Below are 17035 nucleotides of genomic sequence, written 5' to 3'. Positions count from 1 at the left end.
CTTTCGCCCTCTCGCAGGACCAGCTTCTTCGAACTCCTCTTTCCTGCTTGCTTTTCATCTTTCCCGTTTGCGTGGGACTCTTCTGCGTCAGCCCGTCTCTCCCCTCCTCTGGCACCGTTTCTCCCTCGTCCCCTGTGCTGGCGCTGTCCCGCATTTCCCCCCCCTGACTGGGAGGTTGATGGTCTAAGGAACGGCACTGGTAGCGTTGGAAGGAAGAGAACAAGACGTAATTACTAGAAAAAACAATTTTATTACAACAGTTATCACTTCTTAAATATCTCAGGCTTGTTCTCAGTATTTCTACCCTCCCTGTGCTCCTCGCATCCTTGCTTTGCTTTAGGCATCTGCCCAAATCTCGCGCCGTCCCACGCCGACGCAGCCAAGCGCGTGGCTTCGCAGCTCCCCCGGGAACCCGGCAGCCGCGGGTCTCGCCGTTTTTCTGGCGAAGCTCAGCACCCCGGTATCGGAGCGTCTGGCAGACGGCAGCCGATTTCGCTTTCAGCCCAGCCTGGGTGGGAGGAGGAGTGTGGTTATCCCGGTTTTGAGAGACGGAGAAGCCACCAAACCCCCTCCGAACGGCCGCGAGCGCGGCCGCTCCGCTCTCGGTGCGGGTATGAGGCCTGCTGCAACCCAGCTGCCTCTTAGACTCATACAAATAGCTTAAAAAAAAAACAAACCAAAAAACCCCACTTTGCGCTTTCCCGCAAGGGAGGCTCAAAAGCAAGAGGAAGCTTTCTCGGAAAGGTGCTCGGGTACCGGGGCGCCGCCGAAGCCAGGCGAGGCTGGGTTAGAGCTGAGTGATGCGCGCCTGGTGCCCGGCGTGAGCAGGTACGGAGGAGCATGGGTGGATTTTGGCTCCGAGTCTGGCAGGGGCTTGGGGGGACGTGGCCCCAAACATCTCCCCTCGCCTTTGGGGGGATGCGGGCAGGCTTTTTTTTTTCCGAGGTGAGCAGTGCAGGTATTCGTCATCTCTTCCGTCGGCTTCGTTCAGTTCATCGTTGAATCGCAGAAGGGTTTGGATTGGAAAGGACCTTCAAAGATCGTCTTGTTCAACCCCCCTGCCACGGGCAGGGACGTCTTTTGCTAGATGGGGTTGCCCAAAATTTACCTTTCTTGTGCTGCATCCCACCTCTGCCTGCAGGGCGGGAAGGTGGCCGGCGAAGGAAACGAGGTGGCTTGCCAAAAAATGCAAGAAAAGCCGCTAATTCAGCAGTTGCACAGCTTTGCCGCCGCGGGCGCGACCACCCTGGGCCAGCGCTGGGCGGTGGGTGACGGGGGGGGGTGGCTCGGCTGGGGACCGGGGTGGCCCGAGGGGGTCCCGGCTCTGGCGAGGCAGGGGGTCACACTCTGCGGGCAGAGTGCAGGTCGTAGTCGCTGTCGGAGGAGTTGTCCGGAGGGTTGGAAGCTCTCCACGCACCTTCCAGTGCTGCGGGAGGGGAATGGATGCGGCTCATTTCGGCGCCTGGGGGTGCACCCCTGCCCCGGCGCAGCCCCTCGCCCCGCGTCGGCAAAAGTCTTGCCGTCACGGTCTCGCCCGGGGGGTTCATCCCCACCGGCGCAGGCGGGAAGGGGGAACGGAGGAGCCATTCCCGGCATCCTCCTGCGCTTACCTGGGTAAGCCGAGAGGTAGGAGCTCTTTTGGGGGGGCTGAGCGTAGTCGTTGTCCCCACTCTGCACCCGCTGCCCCTCTGCCCGCGGCCTCAGGGCGACGGTGCTGTTGCGGTGGAAGGAGACTGGAAGAGATGGTGGGAGAGGAGTCAAGATTGGGGGCGTTTTGGGGGCTGCAGCAGCAGGTTCCCCACCACCCAGGAGGGGAAGGGGGCTGAGTAAAAGCGGGACCCGCTCCCGCACCGCGAACCGGGGCTCGGCTCTCCCGGTTGAGTTAATATCGCGCCGATGAGTCAACGCGGCGGCAGGAAGCGAGAGCCGGGGCTGGGCGTGAGCCCGCTCACACCTCCGCCCGCCGGCGCCTGCTGCGGTCCGGGGGCGAGCGGCCCCTTGAACCAGCCCCAAACCCAGCCCCGCGGCGGGGGCCGCCGTCGCGCTGCTCCTCACCCGTCTGGTTGAGTCCCGTGGGGCCGATCCACTGGCGCTGCTTCTTTTTAGAGACTGGAAGGCAGAGGCGGGCGGTGAGAAGGGGATCTCTCTGAGGAACCTGGCTGATGTCCCTACCCCAAGCTTCGCTTCCTCCGGCTGCCTCCCCCCCGCCGGCCCCATATGCCATCCCGAATAATCTCCCCTTCCCGGTAATCCCCCCGCCACCCCGTGAGACCCTCCGCCTGCTCTTTTGTGCCTGCGCGGCATGGGGCAGGCTTGGGGACAATGGGGCAGGGAGGGGATTTGCGGGGCCGAGCGGCACGTGCGTTTCCCAAACCTTCCCCCCAAGGAGCTGGCGGGGAAGAGGCAGGGATGGATGCAGGGAGCTGCCAGCCCTGAGCTGCCACGTGGCCATGGCAGGGCTGAGGGAGGCAGAGCGGGAGGAGGAAGAGGAGGAGGAGGAGAAGATCCAGCGCTTGTCACCTACTTCTCTTCATCAGCCTCCTGTAGGCAGGAGGGCCGCAGATGAGCAAGAGGATGCCGAAGAGAAGCAGGGCCAGGCAGATGCTCACGATGGTGCCGGCCGCCATGCCGGTGGGACGCGGCTTCGAATCCTGGCCTGGGGAGAGAACGGGTGTCACCGGACCAGACCCTTGCGCCCAGGCAGAGGCTGATGCCGGGAGCTTGAGCACCCACCACCCTGCCGGGAGGGCTGCAGGGAGCCCCGGCAAGGCTTTCCCCGAGCTCGCACCCTCTGCCCATTCCCTGGGTGTTCATACACGGAAATCCCAGCTCCCAGCATCAGCTGGGGATGCCTGGCACCGGGTGCTGCAGGCAGCACTGCCCGTACCCCATGGTCCCACGGGATCAAGCCCGGCACGGCAGCTTACACACGACTCTGGTCCGGGAGCAGGTCCGGGGGGCCCCGAGGCTGAGGGGGCAGAGGTGCAGGGTGGGGACCTCACAGGTGACACCCATCGAGGGGGGCTCCCGGACCTCGGTGCTGGAGGAGAGGTTCCCACAGCGCAGCTCCTGGCACAGCTGCCTGCCCCACTTGACTCGCTGCGCCCTGTTGTCACACAGCACCTGCCATTGCCCCTCGTGAAAGACCTCCATGTCCCCTTCGCAAGGCGTGGGGCCGGCCGCCAGCCTCCGCAGGGCCTGGGGCTGGGAGCCTGCGGGAGAGAGGCAGAGAGGGGTCAAACCCACGGGGAGACATCGCTGCCGGCTGATGGGGCTCGGCATCCCGCCGGCGTGCGCTCCTCCTTCCACCGGGACCGGCTCTCGGCACAGGGATGCTCACGGCGTCTTGGCTTCCCCTTGTGCCACGGGGACTGGGGGATGCGTGCGAGCCGGATCAGGGCCATACGTTGAGGAGCTTCGAGCTGTCCCCGTGGGAAACGCAGCGGGGAAGCCCGCTCTGCCAGCTGCTGCGGTGCAGCCCCTTAAACCCCCAAATCCCACAGGCAGGCTTCTAAGCTCGGGCAGATGGCAGGACCTGGAGCGAGCCTGCTCCTCGCCCGGCGGCTTGGCTCTCCGTGCCGCGGCACCAGCACCAAGCCGCTCCGCAGGGAGATGCTCACGGCAAGCACCTGAGCGGTGCGGACGAGCACGGTGCTGGGCTCTGCCGGGATATCCCGCACGCCCGTATTGCGTTTCGGGGTGCTAACATGGCGCTTGCTGTGCGCTGCGCTCGCTCCCCAGCTTTTCTGACTTGCAGCGCTGCTGCGTTCGAAGCTCAGAGCTGGGGGTGCCGCTGCCGGGAACCGAGCACGCCGGGGAGATTTCCTGTTTTGCCTTCGCACGCCGGAGAGGAAGAGCAGGAGCGGGGGGACGGGGTGCGTGGGGCAGACGGGGATGGGGCTGTTGCCCTGCTCGGGGCTTCAGCTGCCCTGATCCCCACCCCACCCCGGAGCTCTTCCCACCTCCGCAGCGGGGAAAGCAGCCCACGGGCCCGGAACGCGCCGCGGGCAGCCCAGCCGGCCGGCCGGGGCAAGCGGGGGGTCCGGGGGAAGGAGCGGGGCTGTGCCGGGGTGAGCTCTCACCGGAGCAGATGATGAAGGCGGGCACTTTCTCCTGCTGGGCGCTGGTCCTGTTGAAGCAGTCGAGGAGCCGACGGCTCTCGCAGGACTCCACCATCTCCCACCGCACCGGCAAGTGGCTTCCCTGCTCTGGCTTGACGCGGTCATGGCCGTCGATGGCGGTGCCGCAGCTGAGATCCTGGCAGACGCGGGTGGCCAGCTCCATCTGGGTGCCCGGGCTGCTCGCCACGGCCCCCCACAGCCCCTGCCTGTGCAGCTCCACGAAGCCCGAGCAGCCGAAGTCCCCATCCACCAGCCGCAGCCTGGCGGGTCCTGGTGAGGGATGGGGGAAAAAAAGCATCTCGTTACAGACTGGCACGACATTTCCTGAGCAGAAAGTCCCCCGCCATGTCTGAAGCTTAATTGCCCCATCGATGCTGCAAATGCTATTAATGAAATCAGGCGATCTCGCAAAGTGGGGAGCAGTTTGCTTTGCTGTGCCTGCCCCCCGGTTTGGCCGTTGCCGCTCTGTGCCCGGGCAGGGATGAGGCTCTTACCGGTGGGCTCCGGGGTGGTGAGCGGGGGTGCCGGCGGGGGCTCAGGTGTGGTTTTCACCGGCTCTGAAATGAGAAGAGAGGGGCCAGGTCGGGGTGGCTGGTCCCCAGGGACAGGGGTGGCCAGGGTGGGGGTCTAGGCTGACCGCTGCAGGCGAGGACAGCATGCTCCGTGCAGTTTTTCGGCACCCAGCGGCACCCTGCCATGGAGGCTGCCTGCCTCAGACACCGCAGTGGCTTCGTGCGTGGCTCCTTCCCACCGGTGAAGATGAACTGGAGGGGCTCGGCAATGGGGGGGCCGCAGCCCAGCCGCTGGCAGATGCCATCCGCACTGGCCTTGCTCTCGCTGTCCCGGCACACACGGCTCCAACTGCCCTCCCACTTCACCTCCAGCATCCCGACGCAGCGGCAGCCGCCGCCGATGAGCTGCAGGCTGGGCTCTGCGGGGAAAACACAGGCGTTAGGGGCTTTCCTTCCCTTCGCAGTGCATTTTCCACATGGGGCTGGAAAAGCCCTTGCCAGCTCGTTGCCGCAGCCAGGCGTGCCGCTCGGCACCGGCGTGCCCCGCGATGGCAGCCGGGGCTTCTCACAAAGTGGGGCAGGAAGGAAACGGAGCGTTGGGGGGTGCACGGGCAGGCGGGGGGCTCGGGAGGCGCGGGCACCGTGGGGCTGAGCCAGGGGATCCGGCTGCAAGAAGCCCACGATGCGGTGGAGCCAACTTCCCGGCTGAGGTAGCTGCCACGCTAACGAAGCCGCGGCCGAGGAGCCGCTAACGAAGCCGCGGCGCGGTCCCCGAGGCGCTGCCCCCACGCACGCTCACCTCCAGGGCTCGGGGCGGCTCTTCCATGGCCGGCGATGGCTGCAAGAGAGAGGGGGACGGGGCGTCAGTCCTGCTCCTCGCCCCGGGGGAGGCGAGAACCCGCAGGCTGCGGCAGCGGCTCCCGGCTCTTGGCCTGTTGCCGGTTATTTTGGGGGAGAAAGGCGATTTTGGGGGCTCGGGTCGACTTTTCGCCAGGGCAAAGATGCTGCCAGTGGAAAGGAGCCGATGGCGGCCAGGAGATCCCCGGCCATGCCGTACTCTGCGCTGACCCGGCTGTAATGCTGGGGGGACACCTCTGTCCCCAAAGCTCAGCGGTGGGGACAGAGCCCCGGGCTGGCCACGTGCCCCTCCGGCACCGGGGGCCAGAGGAGGAGGCTGGGTCGTGCTGGCTTTTTCTTCGGCAATAGAAGAGCATTTTCTGGCTTTCGCGGTGGATTTGCTCTCACTCCTCCTCCTCACACCTTTAATTCAAATAAATAAATACGAACGGCCTCATGCAACTGGCCATCGCCTGCCTGCCAGGCCGCCCGTCCGTCTGCCGGTGGATAATTATGGCTGAAAAAAGACAGACAAGGGCACCTGCTAATTACCGCTAACTAGCTAGCATCACTACGGCTAGGAAGGTACGGCCGAGCAGCAGTGGATGGTGCCACCATCACCGCGGTGAGCCGGAGCAGCACGATGCCTGAGGCTGCCCGCCGTGCCATGTGGATCCAGGGGTGGCTGGGGATGGCAGGAGCTGGCAGGGAATGAGGACAGGGGGACAGCTGGCTGTCCCCCAGCACTTGTAGGCTCGCTCCCGGGGTGTGACGAGCATCCTGGGGACCCCCGGGGCTGGGGGGACCGGACCCGCGTGGCCCCAGCCGAGGCGTGCCCGTGCTCGGTGTGGGCTCGGCAGCCCCGCCGCTGGTCACTAGCCCCTCTCCCCTTGCCTGGCCCGAGCCCCCGTGCTTGGGGCTTGCCCAGGGTGGGCACATGGGACACCCGGCATGGTGCCATGGGTGAGCCGAGACGGGCACCCCGCTGAGCCCATGGGCAAGCCCAAAACATGCCCGGCTGCCCGGCAGCAGGAAAGCCGGGGGGTTTTGCCATGGGATTTCAGGCATCCCACGCTGCAGCAAGGCTGGGTCTCCCTGGGCATCGCCTGCACCGGAGCTGTCGGCACGGCGGGTGCTCCCTGGTAAAACACCCAGCACCCCCAGCCTGCCCGCCGGGCCGAGCCCCGCACCGTACTCACCCCACATCCCCAGCAAGAGCAGCAGACGCAGGGCGGGCAGCCGGGCTGCCATCGGCACGGCCGGCCGCCTCCTCCACCCCGGCGCTGGCGGCTGAGCCGGAGGCTGCCGGGGGCACGGCCGCCTCTGCTACCCGGCCTGGGGAAGGCAGGCGAGGGGGGACGGGCAGGAACAGGCTGTTTTTCCTCCCTCTGTGGTTTTCTGCGTCACATCTATGCTCGTTTGAAGTCTCAATCCGGCAGCTACCTCCCCAGGTCCCGCTGAGCATGAGAGCAAGAGCAAAGGGAAGAGAAACCCGGGTGGCTTGGCCCCCACCCCATCCCTATCCCGGCGTCCCCCCATCAGTCCCCCATCTCTGCAGAGGGTGTGAGCCTGGAGGGATGGTGAACATACCCAGTGCTGAGGGGTCAGGGGGACCCCAGCTCTCCCTTGGGTCCCCACAAAGCTGCCAGTGGCTGGAAGGCGAGAGCCCGGGGCACCCAGAGCTGGCACCCAAAGGAGAGCTGGGGGGAATGAGCCAGGGGGTGCAGGGGGTTTCTGGGTGGTCGGAGCCAGCGGCATTCACCGGGGGAAATCCCAGCCCCGGCAGCAGCTCCCTGGTGCTGGTAAGCTGTTTCAGGAGCCAGCAGGCTGGATTGCAGCGGGGAAAACCAGTGACGGCCACTAAACCCAACAGCCCAAGCTCCCACGAGGGCCGGATCCCACCCTTGCTGCTGCGGGGAGACCTACGACCGCTCTCACGTAACACCAATCCCTGCCAAAAATAGCCTCCCCGTGCCGGCGGCTGCTTCCCTCCTCCTCCTCGCCACCTTGCTCCAGCTCTGCCCCAGCTGCACCACCACCCTCACCGCCGCCTGCGGTCACCGGTCGAGGCGAGCGGCACCGCTGCACTGGCGCAGGAAACATGCCGTGGTGCTGGCCATGCCACCAGCTCCTGCAAAGGAGCTGATGCACGCCGTGCCGTGCCCTGCCACGCCGTGCCGTGCCTCACCGAGCCGCCACGTGCCCCGTGGGCCACGGCAGCACCCGAAGCACCGTGATGGCCCCACGGGATGGGGATTGGGGAGGTTTCATGCAGGCATGTCCCTGCTTCTCCCAGTTGCTGGCACCCCAGGGATGCCATATAGCTCTGCAAGGGCACGTGGGGCACAGGCAGTGACGGACAGGGGAAGGGAGAGCCGTTAATTGATTGTACCCTAATTAATTCCTCCAAATCCAGGTCATGCATGCTAACGAAGGCAGCTGTTTTCCATTGACCCGATGGTGTTTCTGCTGAAAGGAGAGTACCCAGCTGGTGCCTGGGGAATAGTGCTGGGGGGACTGAGTTTCCTGGGCAGCTTGGTGGGGTTAGGGAGAGCTCCCGTCCCCTCCTGCTGCCACCGCTCTGGGCTGCTGCCTGGAGCTGTAGGATGCTCTGGTCTGCAACCCTGCAGCGGGGGCTCGGCTCCCCTGGGAGTTTCGTGCCCCAAAACTTTCCGGGTTGAAGATTTTCCATGACTCCACAGGAAGCTTGCTGCGGTGCGGTGGGTGGCAAGGCGGCCGTGGGCTGCCAGGCGCAGGCAAGGCCAGGCAGAGACGCTCAGGGAGATTGGGCAGCGATGCCAGGCGATGCTGGCAGCACGAGCACGCCGTCTCCAGCCAGGCCCTGCTATCCCTGGAGGTAATGCAGCTCGGCAATCCCCTCCCAGCTCCTTTGGCTTCTTGCAGCCTCCACATCCCCTTGGCCAGGCAGAGCGGGGCTGCTGCCTGCCCCTGCCTGCGCGGGGCAGGGGTGAGCCCCTGCGGTGCAGGGCTGTGGGCTGCTCCCCGCAGCCCCCGCTTGTTCTCATCCCCTCCCGGTCATCCTGGGGGTCCTGCTGGCCCCCAACACCAGGCTGGGGCTGTGATGGGAGCAAATCCTGCCAGGGTGTCCCACAGGGCACTGGGGGTCCTGGTGCTGCCCCCCACCCACCCACGGGCTCTGGGCTGGCACGGCTTTGGCAATGCACTGGGAAAGGGGTGCAAGACCCAGACCTGGGCCAACCCTTCCCACGGGACTCAGCTGGGGCTGCACCGGGGCCGGCCCTGGGGGTCTGCGGGGGGGAGCTGAGCCCCTCTCACCCCAAATCGACCTGAGGTCGATGATTCACCCCGAGCATCCCAGGGCGCTTCGCCTCTAGGGAAGGTCCACCTCTCCCCATCATCCAAGGCTGCCTGACCCCCATGGACGTGGGGTGCCTGGGGTCCAGACCTCCCCTCCGAGCCGTGGCTGTGTCTGGAGGCTCTGAGATATCACGGGCAGGGTTTGCACCACGGCTCGGTTAGAGCATCCCCGCTTGCTGCCGGCGATGCAAGTCAGCTCAGCATCGTCTGCATGCTGTGACAGATAAAGATGATTATAATATCTTTCCGGAGGAGTTGAGGGGGAGAGCTGGGACGTGCTGACATGCTACCTGTCCGTGAGAAGCCTTTTAAGAGGCAGGAGCTGCCTTTGGCGCGAGCAGGAATGAGCTTGTTGGCTGTCAGCACGCTGCTGTTATCTTCACGGTGGTGGAGGTGGCATTTCCCAGCGCCTGTCACCGCGTGCAGGAGCAGCAGCGACAATAAATGGTTGGCACTGATGTACCTGTCCTGTGGCTGGAGGTGACACGTGGGCCCTTTGCCCCATGCCCCAACGGGAACGGGGTTATTCCCCCCCCCCAGGGCATCGGCATCCCCCAGGTCGCTGCCCGGCCATGCCGCGGTCCAAGCGGTCCCAACAACCACCCTTGCGAAGGTGCCGCCATCTCCTCCCCTGGCACGGGGAGCCACGAGTGTGGCTGGGGGCACCCCCCGTGCCCGCTCCCGGCCCCGCTCTGCTCGCAGAGCAGCCATCTCCCTGCTCTCGCCTCGCTCCTTTCCCCTTTGTCTGGGGCTTTGTTGCTATTTTGGTGCTTCCTCCGTTGTTGCGGTGTGGCCCCTTTGTTCGGGGCCGCCGGAGCCTCTCGCCTCGGTAAACAGCTGAAGGATGTGGCAGGGGGCAAATTTTCCACGGGGGTGGGTCTGAACCCCAACCTCCGCCGAGGCTCCACCTCGGAGATGGAAACCCGCCGGCGGGTGCCAGGGCGGGAGACGCGCCGGGGGGTTCGGTTTGCCGGCGGAAAGAGCCACGCGGGGCACAGGGAAGCCCCTCGGGGTGGGGAGACGGAGGGGTCCCAGCCCCAGGGGTGATGGCTGGGTGCTGTGCCTGGCTCGGCTGGGTGCAGCCCCCCGAGCCCACCGGTGTCCCTGTTCCCAAGCTGCGCCTGGCACAGGGTGATGCTGTTTTGCTCGGGTGGACCGTGGGATGCCCCAGCTTTCACTGCGGCACGGGTTATCCCTCCCTCGGGGGCTGTATCCCACCCCCTCAGCTCTGGGCGAGGGGGAAAAATCCACCCTGGGCTGGAAGCTGGCTATGTCCTACTTCTCACCTTGGTATCTGCCCTGCAGCCCCTGGCTGGGGTGAGAAGGGTCCAGGACCCCCAGCACCGTCCGGCGTGCTTGGGCTGGGACCCCAGTGCCTTCCCTGCCAGCATCCCTCGAGCCCCCCGGCCGGGGTTTATGGGCATGGTGGCCAGTGTGTCCCTGGGATGGGGAGGATCGTGGCCCGGCGGGGTGCGGGGAAGCTTGGGGGGGGCCTCTGTATCCATCACTGTGTTGCCATAGAGTGTCGGGGATGGCTGTGGGCCACCGCCACCCCACGTCCCCACCACCTGCCTCCCTCCAGGGCCAGCCCTGGGGACTGATCGCCACCCCCAGTGCTATGGGGCTGGATCAGGCCCTGCCTGCCACGGGCTGGGGACGGGACGTCTGGCTGCTCCTGCCCTGCTCAGCTCGGGCACGTCCTGGGCAATGCTGCTCACCGTGGCTGTCACCAGCCTGGCAGGGGACTGCAGGAAGGGACATCTTTGGGTCACTTGTCCCTTACTGCCCCGTGGGCAACTGGAAGCCCTTGGGAGAGGTAGGTGACCCAGCCACCCCTGTGGCCGAGGGACACGGTGACCTGCTGGGAAAAGCTTTTAATCACATCACACAGCCCGGCACAGCTCGCCTGCGCTGAGCGTCCCCCGGGTGCCGTTGGGACCGATGCCCGCGCCTCGGCGCGGAGGAGACGGCTGGAGAAGTCCAGAGGAGACGTCGGCAGCGGGACGGCAAGTCCTCGGCTGCACGCAGTGCCAGGTCCCCCCCCGCCATGCCACTCTGTCCATGGCGGTTGGGCAGCCTCAGTAGGCAGAGCCCTGGATGTCATCGTAGTCGCTGCCCTCAGAGGAGTCGGAGTCCTGTGCGTGTCCCGCCGTGGGGCAGGACGGAGCCGGCCAGCCTGCAAGGGACACCCCGTCAGGCAGAGCCGGGCAGGGAGCGGGAAGAGGATGCTGCGGGGGCAGAGGAGCCCTGCACCCCTCCATGCCACCCTGCTCCTGCCCTGCCAGCACGGGGTCCTCACCGGGGTGCGGGGACGGGTCCCCGGGTGGCTCCATGCCCTGCACGTTCTCGTACCACTCCCCCGAGGAGGTGCTGGAGCTGTCAGCGGGATCGGGGTCTGCTGAAGACACAGGTACCCAGGGGTGGGAGAGCACTGGGGTGGGCACACAGGGCATTGCTGGAGGAGCTGGGAGAAACAGGGGCTTTTACTGGCACCTTCCATCCCTGCTCCTATCCCCTGGTGTCCCCCACTTCCATTCCCTCCCTGGAGTTGTCCCCATTCCTGCTTCCATCCTTGGGGTCTCTCCATCCCTGCTCCTGTCCCCAGGGCTGTCCCCATCCCTGCTCCTGTCTTTGGGGTCTCTCCATCCCTCCTCCCATCCCCAGGGCTGTCCCCATCCCTGCTCCCATCCTTGGGGTATCTCCATCCCTGCTCCCATCCCCAGGGCTGTCCCCATCCCTGCTCCCATCCCCAGGGCTGTCCCCATCCCCGGTCTGGTCCCTGGGACCACGCAGCCCACTGGCAGTGCCCACCTGTGCCAGGGTAGTCGGTGTAGCCGTGGGTGGTGGGTGCTGCATGCTGGTGGGTGCCATCGGCGGGGGGCGGCGGGCAGACCCAGGCGTGCTGGGGGGGAACGCTGTCATTGCAATAGGGCTCGGTGGAGGAGGAAGAGGAGGTGGAGGAGCTGCTCGCCCTGCTGCGGGATGGGGGGCCCAGCCTGGCCGGCACTGCGGGACACAGGGCTCACATCAGCCCCAGGCTGCAGGGCGGCCCCTCGCCCACCCACAGACGGGACGGGCAGACAGCCAGTGCTGCAGGACAGAGGGACAGACACCCTTCGTGTCCTACCCTCCGTGCGGAATGGCTCCATCCCGTTCTGGCTGGCCATCAGTGGGAGCAGCTGGTCCCCGGGCTGCCGGCGCAGGGAGTCTGTGGGGAGGGCAGGGAGGGGGCATCAGCGGGGGCACCCTGGGGCAGGGCGGTGGGGGTCCCGGGGCTGGGTGGGATGCTCACTGTAGAAGGTGGAGAGAGCCACGGGCGGCTTGCTGCTGAAGTCGTAGTGTTCGTAGTCAGAGTCGGAGTCCTTGGCAGCGGGAAGGGCTGTGACCGGTGCGTCTGGGGGATGAGATGGGGATGGGGCAGCCATCTCCAGCCGGGACCTCCTGCCCCACAGCCCCCCGGGGTGGGTTGGTGACCTGCCAGACCTACCTGGTCCTTTGGGAAGGCTGACTGGCATCTCCCTGTAGTCGTTGGAGGTCCCAGAGGGCACGTCGGGGCTCTGGTTGCTGTGGGTCACCAGGACCGGCCCGGCTAGCCCGAGGGAGGACACGGTGTGGGCTGTGGGGACAAGGGGGGTTGCACCCGCTCAGCTGCTCCATGGCACAGCCGGCCCCGCTCCCGCGGCTGAGCTGAGCCTAGGAAGTGGGGTGACCCTGGCTGGGCTGGCAGTGTCACCCCCTCCATGGTCAGAGCCTGCCATGCCCCCGCGGGGGCTCCTTACCGCTCATCTTCTTCATCCTCAGCAGGGCGGTGGTGAAGGCCAGCACGGTGAGCAGGAGCAGAGCTGCCAGGACCAGGCAGAGGACGAAGAGGGGCATGTGCAGAGGGGACTGTGCCCCCGCAGCCAGGGACCCCTCCTCAGCTGACACAGAGAACGGACACAGCTCGTGACACATCCTCTCCCCAGGTAAGGGGGGTGAGCTGGGTGCTCCCCGCAGCCCTCCCGGACCCAGGTCACGGCTGAAACTCTGCAGGTCACTCACCTCTCAGGAGCGTGACATTGCTGGGTGTCACCGTGGCCATCGGGGTTGGCAACTGCAAGCCCTGGGAGCCTGGCAGGAGGGGGACAGGGACGGGGTGGGGTGGGGGGAAGGCAGAATAAGCTGGGTTGCAGCTTATCTGCAGGGGACCCCCATGGCCGCAAGCAGGCTGTCGGCCCCCCACACCCACGGGGCCAGCCGGGGGGGGTCCCATACCGTTGCAGACCACGCCGGCCGCCCGGGACTGGTGGCAAGGAGCCGATTTATTGAAGGTCCACTGGCAGTGGGCCAGCGATGGCTGCTGGCTCTCGCACTGGTAGAGCATCCTGCCCGGCAGCGTGTGGCTGAAGTTGAGCTGCCGGATGGGCTCGCCGCAACCCAGCGTGTGGCACAGCACGCTGGCCTCCAGCTTGTACCACGTGCTGTCACACACCGTGCTCCACATGCCGCGGAAGAAGACCTCGACCCGGCCGGCGCAGCCGTCCTGGCCGCCGGAGAGACGCCACTCCTGGTGCTCTGCGGGCAGAGAGTGGAGCCGGGGATGTGCTGCCTGCACCCTGCCTGATACCTCTGCCTACCGGAGCCCAAACCCTGCTCGATGTCTGCTGGACCCGGCACATGCCAGACCCACCTGAGCATACCACGCCGGCGTCTTCCTTGTGGCTGCAGTCATGCTCCAGCACGGCCGGGCAGTCCCAGAGATGCTCCTCATGCCCCTTGCAGCCCACCTCGTCCCGGAGGATGGGGCCGCTGCCCCGGCCGAAGGTGGCATTGCCATGGACACGCATGGCCCAGCCACACCGCAGTTGCCGGCACACGACGTTGGCGTCGGCCAGGTCCCAGGCATCATCGCACACCGTGCCCCAGGCACCCGCCTGCTCCATCTCCACCCGGCCCTCGCACCGGCTCCGGCCGCCAGCCAGCCGTAGCGCGCCGGGACCTGGGCGAGACGGAGGGGAAGGGGATAGGGGTGGCCCTGGCGCTGTCCCCCATGCCACCGCCGGCTCCCCGTGGCAGCAGCAGCAGTGGAATGGGATGCCACCACCCTCCCCACCGAAATGCGGGTGCGAGGAGGTCCCTGGCCCTCCTGCGCCCACCTGGTGCCACCGAGGCGTTTCCAGCCGTGCTGCCTGCCGGGGTGCTGGGAGGTCCCATCGACTCCGCGGGGGCTGCAAGGAGGAAGGGGCAGAGGATGTGAGGGGCTGAGCCCGCCGGGACCCCCCATCTCCCTGCCCGGGGCTGGACGGCCCCTCTGAGCACGGCAGGAGGTGGCACGGTGAGAGAACAGGGCTGACGGCTGCAGGACAGACGGATGTGCCGCCGGACAGATGCACACCAGAGCCCCGCTGAGAGCTGGCAGCCACCAAGGCAAAAGCAGGATTGAGGTCAGTGGGTATCGGGGGGCCAATCCCCCCTCTTTTGGCTCAGCCCCGGCTCTCCTGGCAAGGAGCGAGGACGCGGTGAGGAGCAGACGGACTGGCTGCCACCAGTGCTGGAGGCAAAGCGGACGCCTCGCCGCTCCTGTGCCGGCTGCTGGGCGCTCGGCGGCTCGCAGATGGCAAACCAGAGGGATGTGGCACTGCTGCCATGCTGGCACGCAGCCGTGGGGAGGGCGGGGGGCAGACGGGGAGGGTGGGGGGCAGACAGAGAGGGTGCAGGAATGTGCACCCCGGCCCACCAAAAAGCGATGCTGCTCTGGGGAAGGATGGCCAAAATGGCATCTCCAGGCTGCCACAAAATGGGTGGCACCGTCTGGAGCCCCCTCAAGCCCTGGCCACATGAGCACGGCTCTCTTGCACCCCTAAAAGTCAATCCCCACATCCTCAGATCAGCCCTTGGGGCAGGGGGAACGTGCTCCAGGGCCAAATCCTGGCATGGGGTCTGCTCGCAGGCTGGGGGAGGCAGAATCTGACCCTAAATATGGCGATATTGGGACACGACTCACCGGTGGGAAAGCCAAAGCGTGGGGTGCCATCACGCTCCCGGGCCGCTGCCGCCTTCTGGCTCGCCGCTCCTGCCGACAGAGAGGGTCTGCCTGCTGCCTGTACCTGCCTGCCCGCACCCCCAGCGCGGCCCCCCGCGAGTCGGTGCCGCAGGGGAGCGGATGCTGCTGCCAGCGTGGTCTCATTTTAGTTTTTTCCCCTCTCCCTGGGCACCCCAAGAGCACGGCATCATTTCAGGTGCAGGGCTTGACCCTATCCTCCCCGTCCCCTCTCTCCCGTCCCTTTCCCTCAACACCCATCAGCAGCCCACCGCAGCCGAGCCGCTTGCCGGGCTCCCACGGTTATTGCCGGAAAAATTCGCCGTTCGGCTCCTCTGGGGCGAAGGGTTCACCCCCACAGGCGAGGCGAGGTGCGTTTGCCGTCATCACCGCCGAAATTGTGGCTTTCTCTGTAGCCTGACTGCACGGGGCGCGATAATGCAGTTATTGCAATAATGATTTCTGACCAAAAAAGGGCACTTTTTGCAACCGCTCCGTCGGCCCGCTGTGCTGCTAGAGCTCGCTCCCACCTTCGCTCATCGATCGCTGCAAGAGGCATCTATAGGTATTTGGGGGGGGGCTGATGGGGTGCATCGGGTGGGCTCCGTGGGAAGCCACCACCTCAGCCGGAGGGCTCTGGCTTGGCGTTAAAAATATGAGAGGAAAAGGTAAGGGATGAGCGCAGGAGAGGGGGACGTGGTGGGAAAAGCTGCGCCGTGGGGTCCTGGTGTTGGGCAGCACCGTGCTTCGAGCCCGCAGGCAGGGTGCAGGCAGCCGGCAGCACGTCGGCGAAGGTGTGGGAAGGAGCTGTTAGCGGAAACGAGAGCGATGGCGACCGTTCCCCAGTTGATCAGAGGCATCGAGGCTGCTTCTGGCAGCCATTTGGGATGTGAAACCACCCTAAACCCTGCTGGGCTGGGGGGAGAAGGTGGCATTATCCCCAAAAACCGTCCTGGGGTGATGCTGGTGACATGAGCCATGGAATGAGTTTTGGCCTGTACCTACCAAAACCAGGAGAGCATCACCCTGTCCCTGCGGAGCCGGGAGCTGGCGGGTGGGATGGCCCGGAGAGACCTTTTAGGGTCCCCAGAGTCACCAGCCCCCGAGCAGGGACCCCTTTCCCTCGCTCCCATCGGGCACGTCGAGGAGGGGCAGAGGTTGGACCGGCTGTGCCGAGCACCTCGGGAAGGAGAAGAGCTCGACTTTGCAGAGCTGCCTGCAGAGCATCCTCGCTCAGCACCAGTAACATCCGTGTGCACGCACCAGCACCCTCTGCCCCAGCAGGACCCAGCCCGGGGAGACGGCAGGTACCCGGCTCTGAAATCAGCAAAGCCATCGCCCCGGGGTCCCAGCAGACGGAGAGGGACGGGAAGGGAGAGGGTGGGGATGCTGACGTACCTTGTCCGGGCGCCGCGGCGGAGAGAGCCGCCAAGAGCAGGCAGAGCCCCTCCATTCCTCCTCAGTGGTTGTGGGGCAGCCCCATGGCGGTGGTGGAACCAGGGATCGGGGTGGTCCTGTCCTCCCACCGTCTCTCTCAGCGGCTCGGGGACATGGTTTGGATGCGGCCCCGTTCGCTGCCTGCTGTTCACGTGCTCTCTGCTCCCGGCTTGTGGTCGAGGGCTGCAGGAAGCCAGCTCAGCGCCGTGGGGCGGAGGAGCACGATGGGGTGGCTCTATCCTGTACGCTGGCGGGGGGGGAAGCGGGGGTTTGGGCAGAGGTGGGCTCCGCTCGGGGACCACACCATGCGCCTGCAGCATCCCTCGGGGGCACGGGAGCCACGGGGACCTGGCGGTCCCACCCCAGGTCGCCCTCAGCCCCCGGGGAACATGGATCTTGCAGGAGCCACATGGTGTGTCATCATGTCAGGGGCCTGGGACAGCATCACCGGTGGGACTCAGGCTCCCCCACACTCTGGGACCTCCATGGATGGATGGAGCAGAGTGTGGGGGGCTCCCTCTTTCTCCCCCATTTTCCAGGGCTGAGGTGGGCAGGAGGATGCTTGCAAGGCCACAGGCTGGTGTGACATGGCCGGCGCCTTTCGGTGCTGCCTTCTGGAGGGTCCTTCACACCCTGCTCCACCCCGTGGCACGAGAGACCTTCATGGTGACCCCAAAGATGTGTCACCCAGCTCCCCTGCCCGACGAGCCCTGGCAGGAGGGAGGTCGGCGGCAGGTAGGTGGATGATACGAACAAGCTGGGCTGTACTG

The 17035-nt window shown here is 66.2% G+C and overlaps 2 protein-coding genes across 2 annotated transcripts; both read right to left on the bottom strand.

Moving 5' to 3' along the window:
* Positions 1 to 256: 256 nt before the first annotated feature.
* CD5 (CD5 molecule) lies at positions 257 to 6808 on the bottom strand. The gene is made up of 10 exons (XM_082318317.1): positions 6670 to 6808; positions 5433 to 5471; positions 4759 to 5052; positions 4616 to 4678; positions 4083 to 4391; positions 2928 to 3212; positions 2525 to 2656; positions 2056 to 2109; positions 1611 to 1733; positions 257 to 1426 (listed from the first exon to the last, which is right to left on the bottom strand). Exons 1-10 carry the CDS (start codon positions 6719 to 6721, stop codon positions 1341 to 1343), a joined length of 1437 nt encoding a protein of 478 aa, XP_082174443.1. The 5' UTR covers positions 6722 to 6808; the 3' UTR covers positions 257 to 1340.
* Positions 6809 to 10887: 4079 nt separating this feature from the next.
* Positions 10888 to 16421, bottom strand: CD6 (CD6 molecule; the record flags this gene model as incomplete). Its single annotated transcript, XM_082317317.1, has 13 exons — positions 16227 to 16421; positions 14793 to 14861; positions 13945 to 14016; positions 13479 to 13787; positions 13064 to 13363; positions 12851 to 12919; positions 12589 to 12729; positions 12297 to 12425; positions 12102 to 12203; positions 11937 to 12017; positions 11621 to 11815; positions 11109 to 11204; positions 10888 to 10985 (listed from the first exon to the last, which is right to left on the bottom strand). Exons 1-13 carry the CDS (start codon positions 16279 to 16281, stop codon positions 10888 to 10890), a joined length of 1716 nt encoding a protein of 571 aa, XP_082173443.1. The 5' UTR covers positions 16282 to 16421.
* Between the last annotated feature and the right edge of the window lie 614 nt (positions 16422 to 17035).

Source organism: Platalea leucorodia (assembly GCF_965183815.1).
Source record: "Platalea leucorodia genome assembly, chromosome: 7".
Classification (NCBI taxonomy): Eukaryota; Metazoa; Chordata; class Aves; order Pelecaniformes; family Threskiornithidae; genus Platalea; species Platalea leucorodia.
This window is presented reverse-complemented; position numbering and strand designations above follow the sequence as displayed.

Excerpts from the sequence above, each read along its gene's own strand:
- CD5 (XM_082318317.1), bottom strand. The coding sequence starts at position 6,721 with ATGGCAGCCCGGCTGCCCGCCCTGCGTCTGCTGCTCTTGCTGGGGATG. Across the intron at positions 4,679-4,758 it reads TGCTGTCCTCGCCTGCAGCG|AGCCGGTGAAAACCACACCT; the intron begins GTCAGCCTAGAC and ends TTCTCATTTCAG. Across the intron at positions 2,110-2,524 it reads CAGGAGGCTGATGAAGAGAA|TCTCTAAAAAGAAGCAGCGC; the intron begins GTAGGTGACAAG and ends TCTGCCTTCCAG.